Genomic DNA, 16,642 nt, shown 5'->3' with positions numbered 1-16,642 from the left:
CCTCAAAAGTAGCTTGTGTTGTTGATACGACATCCGGCTGACTCTCGGATTTTGACTCATTCTTGCCGACTTTCTGATCTGTAAAGAGATCCTCCTCCTCTTCCGGGAGAGGAAAGGGACTTGTTTTCTTTGCTGGTTTTGGTTTAGCAGACTGAAAGAGATGGTCGTCACTGCCGGCCTCCCTCGGAGCAGGAAACATGGGGCTCTTTTCTTTACCTCCCCCTGGAGGGCTGGCAGGATTCTCTGCTGTCTTTGCCTTGGGTTTTGTTCTCTCCACGGACTGAGATCCAGTGCCCGCGGAAAAGATGTCCCCGGACACGCAAAGGTCAGCCTCCCCTCTGGAATGACCCAGAGACTTGGCAAAGGGGCTTCTGTCCACTCCAGGCACAGGACCACCTTCCCAGGGTGCAGTTGCAGCTTCCAGGGCCTCCTCAGTGCTGTCTTCTCCACTGGCTGCTCTGAGCTGTGGCCGACGGCCGTCTGGGGAAATGGTACCATCAGCCCACTGCGCAACGGGTCCCCCGGGGACGCTGGTGGCCTCAGCCTCGCTTGACTCCTGGGCAGCCAGCCGCCTAGGCGCACGAGTCCGTCGTCTAGGCCTCCTTCTCCTCTTGACACGGCCCTGCAATGGCAAAAAAACACACGCGGATCTGGTGATACAGTGTTCAAACCTACCGTGGCAAAGAATCAGTGACTCAAAATATTGTAAGGTTATCTGGCCTACTTCGATCAAGATACTATCCAAGAATACACAAGAGGTTATTTCTTAACGATTCCCAAGGAATGCGTTTTTAACAGCTCCTAGTACTCTAAGACTAAGTCATTCTTAATCCTTTAGCGTTCGCCTCCCAGATTCAAGCGATTGCCCTGCCTTAGCCTCCCAAGTAGCTGGGACTACAGGCGTGCACCACGACACCCAGCTAATTTTTGTATTTTTAGTAGAGACGGGGTTATACCACATTGACCAGGCTGGTCTCGAACTTGTGTATGCTGTAGGCATGTCACTGTGTGGCATGCCTGAGAAGCTATATTACAAAATTCTATAAAAAAACCAAAACTACAAAAACCAGAGCTGTATCAATGATTACGGTCAGCCGAGAAATACCCTTCACGGGACAAAAAACCTTTACAAAATACCCTTTGCAAAACAAAAAAAACACTTCCGAGTCAATGTTAAACTTAGCAGTAAAAGAGCCTAATTATAAATACTAAGCCATGGGACATGCACGCAAAAAGCTAAACATAATCTGTGGCTCAAATGAGCCAATCGGATACCTTCCTTAACCTCAACACAAAAACATGTTAAGTCCCGTTACCTCAAAAGTAGCTTGTGTTGTTGATACGACATCCGGCTGACTCTCGGATTTTGACTCATTCTTGCCGACTTTCTGATCTGTAAAGAGATCCTCCTCCTCTTCCGGGAGAGGAAAGGGACTTGTTTTCTTTGCTGGTTTTGGTTTAGCAGACTGAAAGAGATGGTCGTCACTGCCGGCCTCCCTCGGAGCAGGAAACATGGGGCTCTTTTCTTTACCTCCCCCTGGAGGGCTGGCAGGATTCTCTGCTGTCTTTGCCTTGGGTTTTGTTCTCTCCACGGACTGAGATCCAGTGCCCGCGGAAAAGATGTCCCCGGACACGCAAAGGTCAGCCTCCCCTCTGGAATGACCCAGAGACTTGGCAAAGGGGCTTCTGTCCACTCCAGGCACAGGACCACCTTCCCAGGGTGCAGTTGCAGCTTCCAGGGCCTCCTCAGTGCTGTCTTCTCCACTGGCTGCTCTGAGCTGTGGCCGACGGCCGTCTGGGGAAATGGTACCATCAGCCCACTGCGCAACGGGTCCCCCGGGGACGCTCGTGGCCTCAGCCTCGCTTGACTCCTGGGCAGCCAGCCGCCTAGGCGCACGAGTCCGTCGTCTAGGCCTCCTTCTCCTCTTGACACGGCCCTGCAATGGCAAAAAAACACACGCGGATCTGGTGATACAGTGTTCAAACCTACCGTGGCAAAGAATCAGTGACTCAAAATATTGTAAGGTTATCTGGCCTACTTCGATCAAGATACTATCCAAGAATACACAAGAGGTTATTTCTTAACGATTCCCAAGGAATGCGTTTTTAACAGCTCCTAGTACTCTAAGACTAAGTCATTCTTAATCCTTTAGCGTTCGCCTCCCAGATTCAAGCGATTGCCCTGCCTTAGCCTCCCAAGTAGCTGGGACTACAGGCGTGCACCACGACACCCAGCTAATTTTTGTATTTTTAGTAGAGACGGGGTTATACCACATTGACCAGGCTGGTCTCGAACTTGTGTATGCTGTAGGCATGTCACTGTGTGGCATGCCTGAGAAGCTAAATTACAAAATTCTATAAAAAAAACCAAAACTACAAAAACCAGAGCTGTATCAATGATTACGGTCAGCCGAGAAATACCCTTCACGGGACAAAAAACCTTTACAAAATACCCTTTGCAAAACAAAAAAAACACTTCCGAGTCAATGTTAAACTTAGCAGTAAAAGAGCCTAATTATAAATACTAAGCCATGGGACATGCACGCAAAAAGCTAAACATAATCTGTGGCTCAAATGAGCCAATCGGATACCTTCCTTAACCTCAACACAAAAACATGTTAAGTCCCGTTACCTCAAAAGTAGCTTGTGTTGTTGATACGACATCCGGCTGACTCTCGGATTTTGACTCATTCTTGCCGACTTTCTGATCTGTAAAGAGATCCTCCTCCTCTTCCGGGAGAGGAAAGGGACTTGTTTTCTTTGCTGGTTTTGGTTTAGCAGACTGAAAGAGATGGTCGTCACTGCCGGCCTCCCTCGGAGCAGGAAACATGGGGCTCTTTTCTTTACCTCCCCCTGGAGGGCTGGCAGGATTCTCTGCTGTCTTTGCCTTGGGTTTTGTTCTCTCCACGGACTGAGATCCAGTGCCCGCGGAAAAGATGTCCCCGGACACGCAAAGGTCAGCCTCCCCTCTGGAATGACCCAGAGACTTGGCAAAGGGGCTTCTGTCCACTCCAGGCACAGGACCACCTTCCCAGGGTGCAGTTGCAGCTTCCAGGGCCTCCTCAGTGCTGTCTTCTCCACTGGCTGCTCTGAGCTGTGGCCGACGGCCGTCTGGGGAAATGGTACCATCAGCCCACTGCGCAACGGGTCCCCCGGGGACGCTCGTGGCCTCAGCCTCGCTTGACTCCTGGGCAGCCAGCCGCCTAGGCGCACGAGTCCGTCGTCTAGGCCTCCTTCTCCTCTTGACACGGCCCTGCAATGGCAAAAAAACACACGCGGATCTGGTGATACAGTGTTCAAACCTACCGTGGCAAAGAATCAGTGACTCAAAATATTGTAAGGTTATCTGGCCTACTTCGATCAAGATACTATCCAAGAATACACAAGAGGTTATTTCTTAACGATTCCCAAGGAATGCGTTTTTAACAGCTCCTAGTACTCTAAGACTAAGTCATTCTTAATCCTTTAGCGTTCGCCTCCCAGATTCAAGCGATTGCCCTGCCTTAGCCTCCCAAGTAGCTGGGACTACAGGCGTGCACCACGACACCCAGCTAATTTTTGTATTTTTAGTAGAGACGGGGTTATACCACATTGACCAGGCTGGTCTCGAACTTGTGTATGCTGTAGGCATGTCACTGTGTGGCATGCCTGAGAAGCTAAATTACAAAATTCTATAAAAAAAACCAAAACTACAAAAACCAGAGCTGTATCAATGATTACGGTCAGCCGAGAAATACCCTTCACGGGACAAAAAACCTTTACAAAATACCCTTTGCAAAACAAAAAAAACACTTCCGAGTCAATGTTAAACTTAGCAGTAAAAGAGCCTAATTATAAATACTAAGCCATGGGACATGCACGCAAAAAGCTAAACATAATCTGTGGCTCAAATGAGCCAATCGGATACCTTCCTTAACCTCAACACAAAAACATGTTAAGTCCCGTTACCTCAAAAGTAGCTTGTGTTGTTGATACGACATCCGGCTGACTCTCGGATTTTGACTCATTCTTGCCGACTTTCTGATCTGTAAAGAGATCCTCCTCCTCTTCCGGGAGAGGAAAGGGACTTGTTTTCTTTGCTGGTTTTGGTTTAGCAGACTGAAAGAGATGGTCGTCACTGCCGGCCTCCCTCGGAGCAGGAAACATGGGGCTCTTTTCTTTACCTCCCCCTGGAGGGCTGGCAGGATTCTCTGCTGTCTTTGCCTTGGGTTTTGTTCTCTCCACGGACTGAGATCCAGTGCCCGCGGAAAAGATGTCCCCGGACACGCAAAGGTCAGCCTCCCCTCTGGAATGACCCAGAGACTTGGCAAAGGGGCTTCTGTCCACTCCAGGCACAGGACCACCTTCCCAGGGTGCAGTTGCAGCTTCCAGGGCCTCCTCAGTGCTGTCTTCTCCACTGGCTGCTCTGAGCTGTGGCCGACGGCCGTCTGGGGAAATGGTACCATCAGCCCACTGCGCAACGGGTCCCCCGGGGACGCTCGTGGCCTCAGCCTCGCTTGACTCCTGGGCAGCCAGCCGCCTAGGCGCACGAGTCCGTCGTCTAGGCCTCCTTCTCCTCTTGACACGGCCCTGCAATGGCAAAAAAACACACGCGGATCTGGTGATACAGTGTTCAAACCTACCGTGGCAAAGAATCAGTGACTCAAAATATTGTAAGGTTATCTGGCCTACTTCGATCAAGATACTATCCAAGAATACACAAGAGGTTATTTCTTAACGATTCCCAAGGAATGCGTTTTTAACAGCTCCTAGTACTCTAAGACTAAGTCATTCTTAATCCTTTAGCGTTCGCCTCCCAGATTCAAGCGATTGCCCTGCCTTAGCCTCCCAAGTAGCTGGGACTACAGGCGTGCACCACGACACCCAGCTAATTTTTGTATTTTTAGTAGAGACGGGGTTATACCACATTGACCAGGCTGGTCTCGAACTTGTGTATGCTGTAGGCATGTCACTGTGTGGCATGCCTGAGAAGCTAAATTACAAAATTCTATAAAAAAAACCAAAACTACAAAAACCAGAGCTGTATCAATGATTACGGTCAGCCGAGAAATACCCTTCACGGGACAAAAAACCTTTACAAAATACCCTTTGCAAAACAAAAAAAACACTTCCGAGTCAATGTTAAACTTAGCAGTAAAAGAGCCTAATTATAAATACTAAGCCATGGGACATGCACGCAAAAAGCTAAACATAATCTGTGGCTCAAATGAGCCAATCGGATACCTTCCTTAACCTCAACACAAAAACATGTTAAGTCCCGTTACCTCAAAAGTAGCTTGTGTTGTTGATACGACATCCGGCTGACTCTCGGATTTTGACTCATTCTTGCCGACTTTCTGATCTGTAAAGAGATCCTCCTCCTCTTCCGGGAGAGGAAAGGGACTTGTTTTCTTTGCTGGTTTTGGTTTAGCAGACTGAAAGAGATGGTCGTCACTGCCGGCCTCCCTCGGAGCAGGAAACATGGGGCTCTTTTCTTTACCTCCCCCTGGAGGGCTGGCAGGATTCTCTGCTGTCTTTGCCTTGGGTTTTGTTCTCTCCACGGACTGAGATCCAGTGCCCGCGGAAAAGATGTCCCCGGACACGCAAAGGTCAGCCTCCCCTCTGGAATGACCCAGAGACTTGGCAAAGGGGCTTCTGTCCACTCCAGGCACAGGACCACCTTCCCAGGGTGCAGTTGCAGCTTCCAGGGCCTCCTCAGTGCTGTCTTCTCCACTGGCTGCTCTGAGCTGTGGCCGACGGCCGTCTGGGGAAATGGTACCATCAGCCCACTGCGCAACGGGTCCCCCGGGGACGCTGGTGGCCTCAGCCTCGCTTGACTCCTGGGCAGCCAGCCGCCTAGGCGCACGAGTCCGTCGTCTAGGCCTCCTTCTCCTCTTGACACGGCCCTGCAATGGCAAAAAAACACACGCGGATCTGGTGATACAGTGTTCAAACCTACCGTGGCAAAGAATCAGTGACTCAAAATATTGTAAGGTTATCTGGCCTACTTCGATCAAGATACTATCCAAGAATACACAAGAGGTTATTTCTTAACGATTCCCAAGGAATGCGTTTTTAACAGCTCCTAGTACTCTAAGACTAAGTCATTCTTAATCCTTTAGCGTTCGCCTCCCAGATTCAAGCGATTGCCCTGCCTTAGCCTCCCAAGTAGCTGGGACTACAGGCGTGCACCACGACACCCAGCTAATTTTTGTATTTTTAGTAGAGACGGGGTTATACCACATTGACCAGGCTGGTCTCGAACTTGTGTATGCTGTAGGCATGTCACTGTGTGGCATGCCTGAGAAGCTATATTACAAAATTCTATAAAAAAACCAAAACTACAAAAACCAGAGCTGTATCAATGATTACGGTCAGCCGAGAAATACCCTTCACGGGACAAAAAACCTTTACAAAATACCCTTTGCAAAACAAAAAAAACACTTCCGAGTCAATGTTAAACTTAGCAGTAAAAGAGCCTAATTATAAATACTAAGCCATGGGACATGCACGCAAAAAGCTAAACATAATCTGTGGCTCAAATGAGCCAATCGGATACCTTCCTTAACCTCAACACAAAAACATGTTAAGTCCCGTTACCTCAAAAGTAGCTTGTGTTGTTGATACGACATCCGGCTGACTCTCGGATTTTGACTCATTCTTGCCGACTTTCTGATCTGTAAAGAGATCCTCCTCCTCTTCCGGGAGAGGAAAGGGACTTGTTTTCTTTGCTGGTTTTGGTTTAGCAGACTGAAAGAGATGGTCGTCACTGCCGGCCTCCCTCGGAGCAGGAAACATGGGGCTCTTTTCTTTACCTCCCCCTGGAGGGCTGGCAGGATTCTCTGCTGTCTTTGCCTTGGGTTTTGTTCTCTCCACGGACTGAGATCCAGTGCCCGCGGAAAAGATGTCCCCGGACACGCAAAGGTCAGCCTCCCCTCTGGAATGACCCAGAGACTTGGCAAAGGGGCTTCTGTCCACTCCAGGCACAGGACCACCTTCCCAGGGTGCAGTTGCAGCTTCCAGGGCCTCCTCAGTGCTGTCTTCTCCACTGGCTGCTCTGAGCTGTGGCCGACGGCCGTCTGGGGAAATGGTACCATCAGCCCACTGCGCAACGGGTCCCCCGGGGACGCTGGTGGCCTCAGCCTCGCTTGACTCCTGGGCAGCCAGCCGCCTAGGCGCACGAGTCCGTCGTCTAGGCCTCCTTCTCCTCTTGACACGGCCCTGCAATGGCAAAAAAACACACGCGGATCTGGTGATACAGTGTTCAAACCTACCGTGGCAAAGAATCAGTGACTCAAAATATTGTAAGGTTATCTTAGTTTCATTCTCAGCTTTAGTTCTTAGTTTGATTCTCAGCTTGGTAGCTGTTGGGGTGTAACAGACCTACTGATCTGTGTACATTAATTTTGTATCTTGAAACTTTGCTGAATTCATTTATGAGTTCTAGGAGTTTTCTGGAGGAGTCTTTAGGGTTTTCTAGGTATATGTTCATATTATCAGCAAACAGTGACAGTCTGACTTCCTATTTACTGATCTGGATGCCCTTTATTTCTTTCTCTTGTGTGATTACTCTGGCTAGGTCTTCCACTACTATGCTGAATAAAAGTAGTGACACTGGGGCATCCTTGCCTTGTTCCAGTTTTCAGGGGTAATGATTTCAACTTTTCGCCATTCAGTATTATGTTGGCTCTGGGTCTGTCATAAATGACTTTTATTACATTGAGGTATGTCCCTTGTATGCCAGTTTTGCTGACGGTTTTAATCATAAAAGGATGCTGTTAAATGCTTTTTAAACCTTTTAATCATAAAAGGATTTTGTCAAATGCTTTTTCTGCATCTATTGAGATGATCATGTGATTTTTGCTTTCAATTCTGTTTCTGTGATATATCACATTTATTGACTTCCATATTTTAAACCATCCCTGTATCCCTGGTATGAAATGCCTTTTTGATATGCCAATGGGAACTATAAAACATGGCTGAATGAAATCATGGATAACACAAACAAATAGAAAAACATCCCACACTCATGAATGGCTTAAATAAATATTGTAAAAATGACCACACTGCCAAAAGCAATCTACAAATTTAATGTAATTCCTAACAAAATGCCATTATCATTCTTCACAGAACTAAAAAAAATAGTCATAATAATCCTAAAATTCATATGGAACAAACCAAGACCCTACTTAGTCAAAACAATACTAAGCAAAGCCAACAAATCTAGAGCCATCACTTTACCTGACTTCAAACTATACTATAAGGCCACAGTCACAAAAACAGCATGGTACTGGTATAAAAATAGGCAAATACACCAATGATACAGAATAGAGAACCCAGAAATAGACCCAAATACCTATAGCCAACTAAAACATAATGTGAAGAAATTAAACCATATACGGTTTAATGCCTGGAATCATTGGCAAGCTACATGCAGGAAAATGAAACTGGATCCTCAACGCTCACGTATACAAAGATCAACTCAAGATGGATCAAGGATATAAATCTACAACCATAAACCATAAAAATTCTAGAAGATACCATCTGATAAACCCTTCTAGACACTGGCTTAGGCAAAGACTTCATAGCCAAGAACTCAAAAGCAAATGCAACAAAAACAACGATTAAGCAGGTGAGACTTAACGAAAAAGCTTCTGTACAGGAAAAGGAACAATCAGCAGAGCAAACAGACAACCAAAGAATGGGAGAAAACCTTCACAATCTCTACATCTGATGAAGGACTAATACACAGAATCTACAAAAAAAAAAAAAAAAACAAATGGACAAGAGAAAAAAAAAATCCCATCAAAAAGTAGGCGAAGGACATAAACAGACAATTCTCAAAAGAAGATATACCAATGGCCAACCAACATATGAAAACATGCTCAATATCATGAATGATCAGGAAAACGAAAATCAAAACCACAATGTCATACTACCTTACTCCTGCAAGAATGGCCATAATCAAAAAATACAAAAATAATAGATGTTGGTGTGGATGCAGTGAAAAGAAAACACTTCTCTACACTGCTGGTAACAATGGAAACTAGTACAACCACGATGGAAAGCAGTGTGGAGATTCCTTAAACAATTAAAAGTAGAAACACCATGCAATCCCGCAATCCTGCTACTGGATATCTACCCAGAGGAAAACAAGGCATTATACAAAAACAATACTTGCACATGTATGTTTGCAGCAATACAATTTGCAATTATAAAAATATGGAAGCAGCCCAAATGCCCATCAATCAATGAGTGGATAAAGAAACTGTCATATGTCTATGTATAATGTGTGTGTATATATATACACACACACACACACATATATATACACACACACATACATATGTATATATCATAGAACACCACTCAGCCATGATAAGGAATAAATTAGGGGCATTCCCAGCAACCTGGATGGAATTGGAGACATTATTCTAAGTGAAGCAACTCAGGAATGGGAAACTAAACATTGTATGTTTTCATTCATACCTGGGAGCTAAGCTATGAAGATGCAAAGGCATAAGAATGATACAATGGACTCTGGGGACACAGTGGAAAGAATGGCAGTGGAATGAGGGATAAAAGACTACAAACTGGCTTCAGTGGATGCTGCTCAAGTGATGGGTACATCAAAATGTCCCAAATCACCACTAAAGAATTTACTCATATAACCACCTGTTCCCCCCAAAACCTATAGAATAAAAATATGTAAATAAATCAACGACAGCATTTTTGCCAGCAAACATAAAATAAAATGAAAACTAAAGTTTATGTTTTTCTCTCTCCTTTTTGGCAGGACAAATTTTAGGTATGTTTTTTAAGAATAACATTTTTCCTTTTTCTGAGTCAGGGTCTCACTTTGTTGCCCAGGCTGGAGGGCAGTGGTGCAATGATCGTTAACTGCAGCCTCAATCTCCTGAGCTGAAGCAATCCTCTACCTTAGCCTCCTGAGTAGGCAAAACTGAAGGCACATGCCACCATACCTGGCTAATTTGTTATTTCACCTTTTTGTAGAGCTGAGGTCTCGCTATGTTGACCAGGCTAAAAATAAATAAATCTTAACTAACTTAAATATTTCTAAGACTCTGGGCATTCATGAAAAAAACTCCATCTATAATAATAAGGTAAACTGAAAAATAGAAGGGGAAAAATTAAAAACCAATGCAGGTATACTGGTCTAAGCAGCCTAGTGTACGAATAACAAGACTATCAGAAATAAAGTAACAGAGAAAGTAAAACAAATTATCAAGCACAGATAGTCTGTAGACTTAGTAGCCTCAATAAAATGTAAAGAGTCCCACTAAGCTGTTGTTACAAAGTTTCAGAATCTCAGAGAGACAGAAGCTCCTAAAAAAGTTTCTACAGATATATAAAAGCCAATTACAAACAATGTATCACACGATGGCAACATTGTAAGAACAACATTGTAAAGCGAGCACATTGTAGAATATCTTCAGAATCATAAAATTTAGATTCAACCTAGAGGTTTACTCTCTATCAAAAAAGAGGGATTTTAAGTCTGGGCAGATGTCTCAACATCTCCACCCAGGATAACAGGACAGAAGGAAACACAGAATCTAGGACACAGGTGATCCCACACAAGACAGCAGTTATGAGAGGATCCCAAAAGACTTTAAGGAGATGGCACAGAAAGAATCAGAAAAGCAAACATCGAGCATATCTAGGGAAAGTCACTGTATATTGAATTACGATGACAAAAGGCCAAAGTAAGTTGTCACCCCACCCCCACAACAAAGAAAAATGGAACAGATACGTTTTAGCAGATGGAAAATAGTTGGAAAGGCACATGATAGATGCTACAACACTTGATGGGGAAAATGGCTGTTAGAAAACAGGCAAACGAATAGTCAGAAAATTAGTTTCATGCTAAAAATAATGGTTTTGAAAGCAAACAGACCAGCCAGGGGCTACTTACTGCATTTGGCTGGGTAAAGTAACACAGGCTAGGAAGAAAGAGATGATCCAGAGGAAGTGCAGAAGTGCTCAGATTTCAGAACTGGTTCAGAGAAAAAATGAAGGAATATGTAATGCAGAGGCACAATGAAAACACCGTATGACTTAGCACTGAATAATATTTGCATAGTCATAATCATGTAAATATTAGATTTAATGGAAAAGTGTGCTACAATTGGAAGAAACAGAGGGAGAAAAATAAGGTCATGGTGTAGTGAGGAAGCTATGCTTGCACCTGCTATGGCAGAAAGTCAATACACAGTGCTTACAATTAACTAAAAGACAGTGCTGACAATTAACTTAGCTAAATTAAAAATATGACTCAATATTTAAGGCAGATCTTTATACCACAATCAGACTATTGAAATTTAACTTAAATGTCAGACATTCTTAAAAGGTGGACACACTAAGCTGAAGACTTTTCTGAATACATTTGATACTTAGGAAAATGTAACAGATTTAGAAAAGCCACAAAAAGAAGTCCATGCTATCAGCATGGGGTCCTCATTATAATTTAAAGTAATTAAGAGAGACATACTTTTATGTCAAACTATCAATTTTTTAACTTTTTGACTGTTTACTTACATGGTTTGTATAGTTGCCTTTTGTTATTTCTTCTACTAAGAAAGAAAAAAGAACAAACAAAGTGGTCACTTCTAATACAAATACCATAAAATAAAACTAGTTGTTAACGTCTTATTGATTACTCCTAAATAACATGGGAACAAATTCAATTTTAAAAAATTATTTCAACAATTTATATTTAAATTAACTGGCATGATACATCTCATAAAGCAAAATATAAAAACTTTGTTTCACTTTTTGGACTAGTTTACTTTTTGTTTCTATTATATACAAATGAAAGAAACCTTGTATACAAAAGGAAAGGGCAAAAAAATGAGGCCAGATGAAAAAATTAGCTAATAAAAAAGTTTAACTGTTGCATATATGAGCCATGATCCATTAGCATTTTCTCATTCTGTATTTACACATAGCTTACTTTTTTACCAGAATTTAAGAGCTAACAGCTCTAAGAACTACTTCCTGGCCAGGCACCTATCTCTAGATGCACCAGAATCCCAGTAAGCATTTTGAACCACACTTAGTGGTCACCTACTAATATGTCACTAAAAACAAAACAAAACCAAAAAAGAGTCTTTACATAACAGGAAAGTAACCTTTTTAAGTTTAGATTCTAAAATGAGTATATAAACCTCATTGAACATGGTGTCTGCAGCACAAAAAGTCATTTTTTTTCCTAAAAAAATAGGCCAGAATAACAAAAGCTCCAAGAGTGACCTAGGCCATGCTTTGTTTCCTACACTGCTTCTGCCTTTAAAACTAAAAGGGCCTTGTAGGCAAACATTGCTATCACTGAACAGTGAGGGACACACAGTAGCTTTTTTTTTTTTTTTTTTAACTGCTTCCATGCTCTCTACGTGTGAGAAGCCCATGGCTCTAGAAGGAACTGGGAAAACAATTCTGATATGGTTTGGATATTTCCCCCTCCAAATCTCATGTTAAAACGTGATCCTGAATGTTGGAGACAAGGCCTAGTGCGAGGCATTTGGGTCATGGTGGATTCCTTATGAATGGCTTGGTGCCATCTCCATGATAATAAGCGAATTCTCATTCTGGTAGTTTAAAAGAGCGTGGCACCTTCCCCCTACCCCCGCCCCACCCTCTCACGGTGTGGAACCACCTGCTTCCCCTTTGCCTACCATCATGATGGTAAGCTTGCGGAGGACCCTACCAGAAGCAAATGCTGAAGCCATGCTTGTACAGCCTGAAGATCTATGAGCCAATTAAACCTCTTTTTGTTATAAAAGACTCAGCCTTAGGTATCTCTTTATAGCAATGCATAAATGAACACAAATTCTAGACAGAAATAACTGACTGAAGACAGGCAAAGTCTACTCAAACTACAAGAAACAAAGGTTACAAACTCCCATTATTTTACTGTGCTGCATCACCTCACATATGATTATAGATCCTCACTTGTATTCTTCCTGCTTAAATCAACAGGAAAACCTGGCTGTGTATGGCTTTTTAGCAAACAAACAAGGATTTAACATAACACTGAGGAAAATAAGCAGGAGTAGGGCATGTTTAAATTTACATTACATCAAATTAAAAGGTTAATAGAAGTTTTGATTAGCATAAACTTGGATGTGATAAATGCATGTGGTCGGAGGACTGTGGAAGAGGAGGCCAAAATCACAGATTCAATCCTTGTTGATGAACAACTATTTCTTTTTTTTTAATTTGTTTAAATGGAAACCAAGGTGAAGCCTAAGTTCTATCAGTCAACTTTAAAATGTACTCTCTGGAGCAAGGGAAAAGGGACAAAGAATTATTAAATAAAGATAAATCTACAACTCCTCCATCACATGACAAATTGTGTTGATAAAAAGATGGTAAACTGTACAAATAAAAAGTTGACAGGTTTTCACTAACACAATAACAATTAAAGTGTATCACATGGTAAAATAAGACAAGACAAGTGAATATGTGAAAAATTGAAAAATTTAAACCAATATGAGTTTTTCTAAATACTTTCTACAATACATTTGATCAAATAAGAAGAGTTTTCACTCTTTTTCTTGGTGGAAAAAACAATGGTGTCTCACCATCTGTTCGAGATTTTCTCAGGAATATTGTGCTTGTCTCTGGATCGTCAGAAGGGTTGGGCTCCAAATCCATACCTATAGAGGGAGAAAAGAAAAAAGATGTGATCACTTTTAACAGTTTATCAACTCATTTCTTCGACTGCTGTATGTAGGCCATTTCACTACCTCTACCTTTATTCTTATCCACTGAAATGAATGTGTAGACATAAGATGGAGCCAGGCAAGATGGCCCATGTCTGTAGGGCTGAGATGGGAAAATCCCTTAAGGCTAGGTCAAGAATTTGTGGCCAGCGTGAGTAACATAGTGAGACCCTCCGAAAGAAAGAAAGAAAGAAAGAGGTAAATGTTTCCTTTGAGTTGTGTAAAATCAACTACATAGAAAAAACAAGATGGCCGTACATTTTACAGACAGGTCTATTTTATAGGCAAAATATATTATTTATTCTGGAGCTCAAACATTTAAAAAAAAGTAAATTTAGCATATCTGTCACTTCCATGTCACTCTGAGGACACAGAACCTTAGTTCCATTGAGTAGCTATCTTCCAAAGTCGTGTAAGATCTCTAAGTCTTCATTTCTTCATTAGCAATATATAGGGAGAACATACACAGGCCTTTGGATTGGAAAGGGACAAATGAGACATACATAAACTGTGTTGTAATCCTAAAGAATGACAATAAAGAGCCTTTTTTGGGCTCTCATCCAACACTACCAGTCTATGAACTGGTGTGTAAAATCACTCACAGGCTTTCCTTACACCAGCAACCAGAGTATAAGTTTACACAAGTACTGACATATTTTGTGTATAAAAATATAATCAACTCACATGCCTGTTTATTCTAAATTCTTAAACATCTTGAAACGTGAGTATAGTACTCCAAGTTACAAAGTCACACACTCATCATGAGTCTTAATTATCCTCCCTCCGAAAAAAACTAAGAGCCCAACTAAAGTTTCTTTGTTTTTTTGTTTTTGAACTTTAAGTTCTGAGAAACATGTGCAGAACGTGCAGGTCTGTTACATACCTACACATGTGCCATGGTGGCTTGCTGCACCTATAAGCGCATCATCGAGATTTCAAATCCCACATGCATTAGGTATTTGTCCTAATGCTCTCTGTCCCCTTACCCCCTGGCCCCTGAAGGGCCCCAGTGTGTGATGTTCCCCTCCCTGTGTCCATGTGATCTCACTGTTCAACTCCTACTTATCAGAGAGAACATGCGGTGTTTGCTTTTTGTTCCTGTGTTAGTTTGCTGAGGATGATGACTTCCAGCTTCTTGAGCTTTAGTTTCTTATCTTTGAACAACATGCTATTGTCAGGAGAGGGAAGGACAAAGGGGAAGCCATGGCAACAGACACTCTTACACAGGCAAGGTCTGGCATTTTAACCTTCAATCTTAGTATCTTACACATTAAAAGTCTACCTTTACATTTCATGTCTTTTGAAAGTTTTGACCACGAACCATCCCCTACCTCTCTTTTAGAACAAGAAGGTAAATAAAGTCTGTTAGGTCACCAGAATAAATCTAGAGATACATTTTGTGTTAAAGTAAGAATTTTAAAGTAATCAGAGCTTCATGGGTAAAGTGCTTTGGGGGGGAAAATATCCATTTTTTTGTAACCCTGGCCATGACATTTCATACCTTTCACAATTATTTTAAGCACCTTCCATTTTCTTTCCTTTTGTGTTCAAATTACAGTTAGAAGAAACAGCGCCTATTAAGATGACTTAAAGCAACCCATTCAGAATACCCTATCATCTCTCCCATGGCAACCTTCGTTCTGATTTTAAATAAGAAATCCCCAAATATTTCAGTATGAATTGTCTTGAGATTTAGCTACTTTAACACGGGAAACAATCAGGCACTTAGCTGGTTCCTTCACTTAGGTACCATCTGGATAGGTACAAAGAAAGAATGGGATGGATACTGGAAAGTTGGAATATTTAAGTTTGTATTGAAAAAGGGAAGAGAATATTCCAAAGAAGCCTCAACAAAGTCCCACAGAATAATAAATAGAGCTACCGACAAGACGAGCCATAAATAAAAGGTCCCATGCCAGCCTGAGAGAATGAGATGAGGGAGCAAGAACTGGGTGTTTGGGAGGGGAGGAGAAAAGAAATTGACTGGACTCCGTGGAGAAAGACTGAGCGGTGGGAATGGGAATGCAAGGCAGAGCCAGCCTTTGCTCCTGGCCAGCCCTGGAAAAGCTGGTTACAGGCAAAAAGGAGCCTGAGGTTGGGGATGTCCCCCAGGGAACCTTGGGGACAGCAGCAGCCAGCGGTGTGGCCAGGGCAGATGGCACCGTCACCTCCTTACCTTCAGGCATCTCTCGGTCACGGATGTGGTGGACGTGAAGGCCCTCATCAGCTTCAACAATCAATTCAGCAGGCTCTTCAACAGCAGCCATGGGCGCTGCTGCTATTGTGTCCTCAGCTGATGCCTCACAGACCTCAGATTGAGAGGGACACCCTGACCCCTCATGCTGTTCCAACTCAGGGCTGGCCTTGGGGCACACGCAACAGGTCAGTATGCACCCCATTGGACTGTCTGCCGCCACCTGTGCCTCTGCTCACAGTGTCGGCCACGCACTCCCGCTGCCCTAGGCCGAGGTTATGCTGCACTTGGCAGAGATGGTATCGCCGCTGCTCGCCTGCCTACCCCACAGCTCAGCCCCAGCCCCAGCCCCAGCCGGGGCTCGGGCCAAGGCCCGCACCCTGCTGCCTCCCTTGAGTTGACTTGCTTGGGAGAATAGGTTGTGAACCCAACGAGTGCTGGGAGACACAACAACTGCCTGAAGACAGTACAAAAGGAGCTCCTCCTCCTTCTGCAGTCACCTACAGACTGAAGCCCACTGGCCCACTGGCCTCAGAATGCCCCGCCCCATACCTCACAATGCCCCACCCTGGATTCCGCCCCTCCCCCGCTGCCTGGGCTGCCCCACCCTGTGGTTTATGATGCTGCTGCTCTCCTGGCTCCTCATGCCGTGCCAGTGGGACTAAGGTTTTCATTCATCACCAGTTTCCTGAGCTTTTTAGTCCTAAGAAAAGCACAGGGTGGT

At 43.6% G+C, this 16,642-nt stretch overlaps 1 protein-coding gene across 1 annotated transcript in view; it reads right to left on the bottom strand.

Moving 5' to 3' along the window:
* LOC135273919 (uncharacterized) overlaps window positions 1–15,991 on the bottom strand; it is a 52,870-nt gene extending 36,879 nt beyond the window's left edge. The window contains exons 1-7 of the mRNA XM_064373646.1: window positions 15,800–15,991; window positions 6,580–7,188; window positions 5,265–5,873; window positions 3,949–4,557; window positions 2,633–3,241; window positions 1,317–1,925; window positions 2–610 (exon numbers count right to left, since the gene is read on the bottom strand). Of these exons, the coding sequence (XP_064229716.1) occupies window positions 2–610; window positions 1,317–1,925; window positions 2,633–3,241; window positions 3,949–4,557; window positions 5,265–5,873; window positions 6,580–7,188; window positions 15,800–15,991 (3,846 nt within the window). The remainder of the gene's footprint in view (window position 1; window positions 611–1,316; window positions 1,926–2,632; window positions 3,242–3,948; window positions 4,558–5,264; window positions 5,874–6,579; window positions 7,189–15,799) is intronic.
* Between the last annotated feature and the right edge of the window lie 651 nt (window positions 15,992–16,642).

Source organism: Aotus nancymaae, unplaced genomic scaffold (genome assembly GCF_030222135.1).
Source record: "Aotus nancymaae isolate 86718 unplaced genomic scaffold, 86718_ANA_hifiasm-v0.15.2.pri h1tg000010l, whole genome shotgun sequence".
NCBI classification, from domain to species: domain Eukaryota; kingdom Metazoa; phylum Chordata; class Mammalia; order Primates; family Aotidae; genus Aotus; species Aotus nancymaae.
This window is presented reverse-complemented; position numbering and strand designations above follow the sequence as displayed.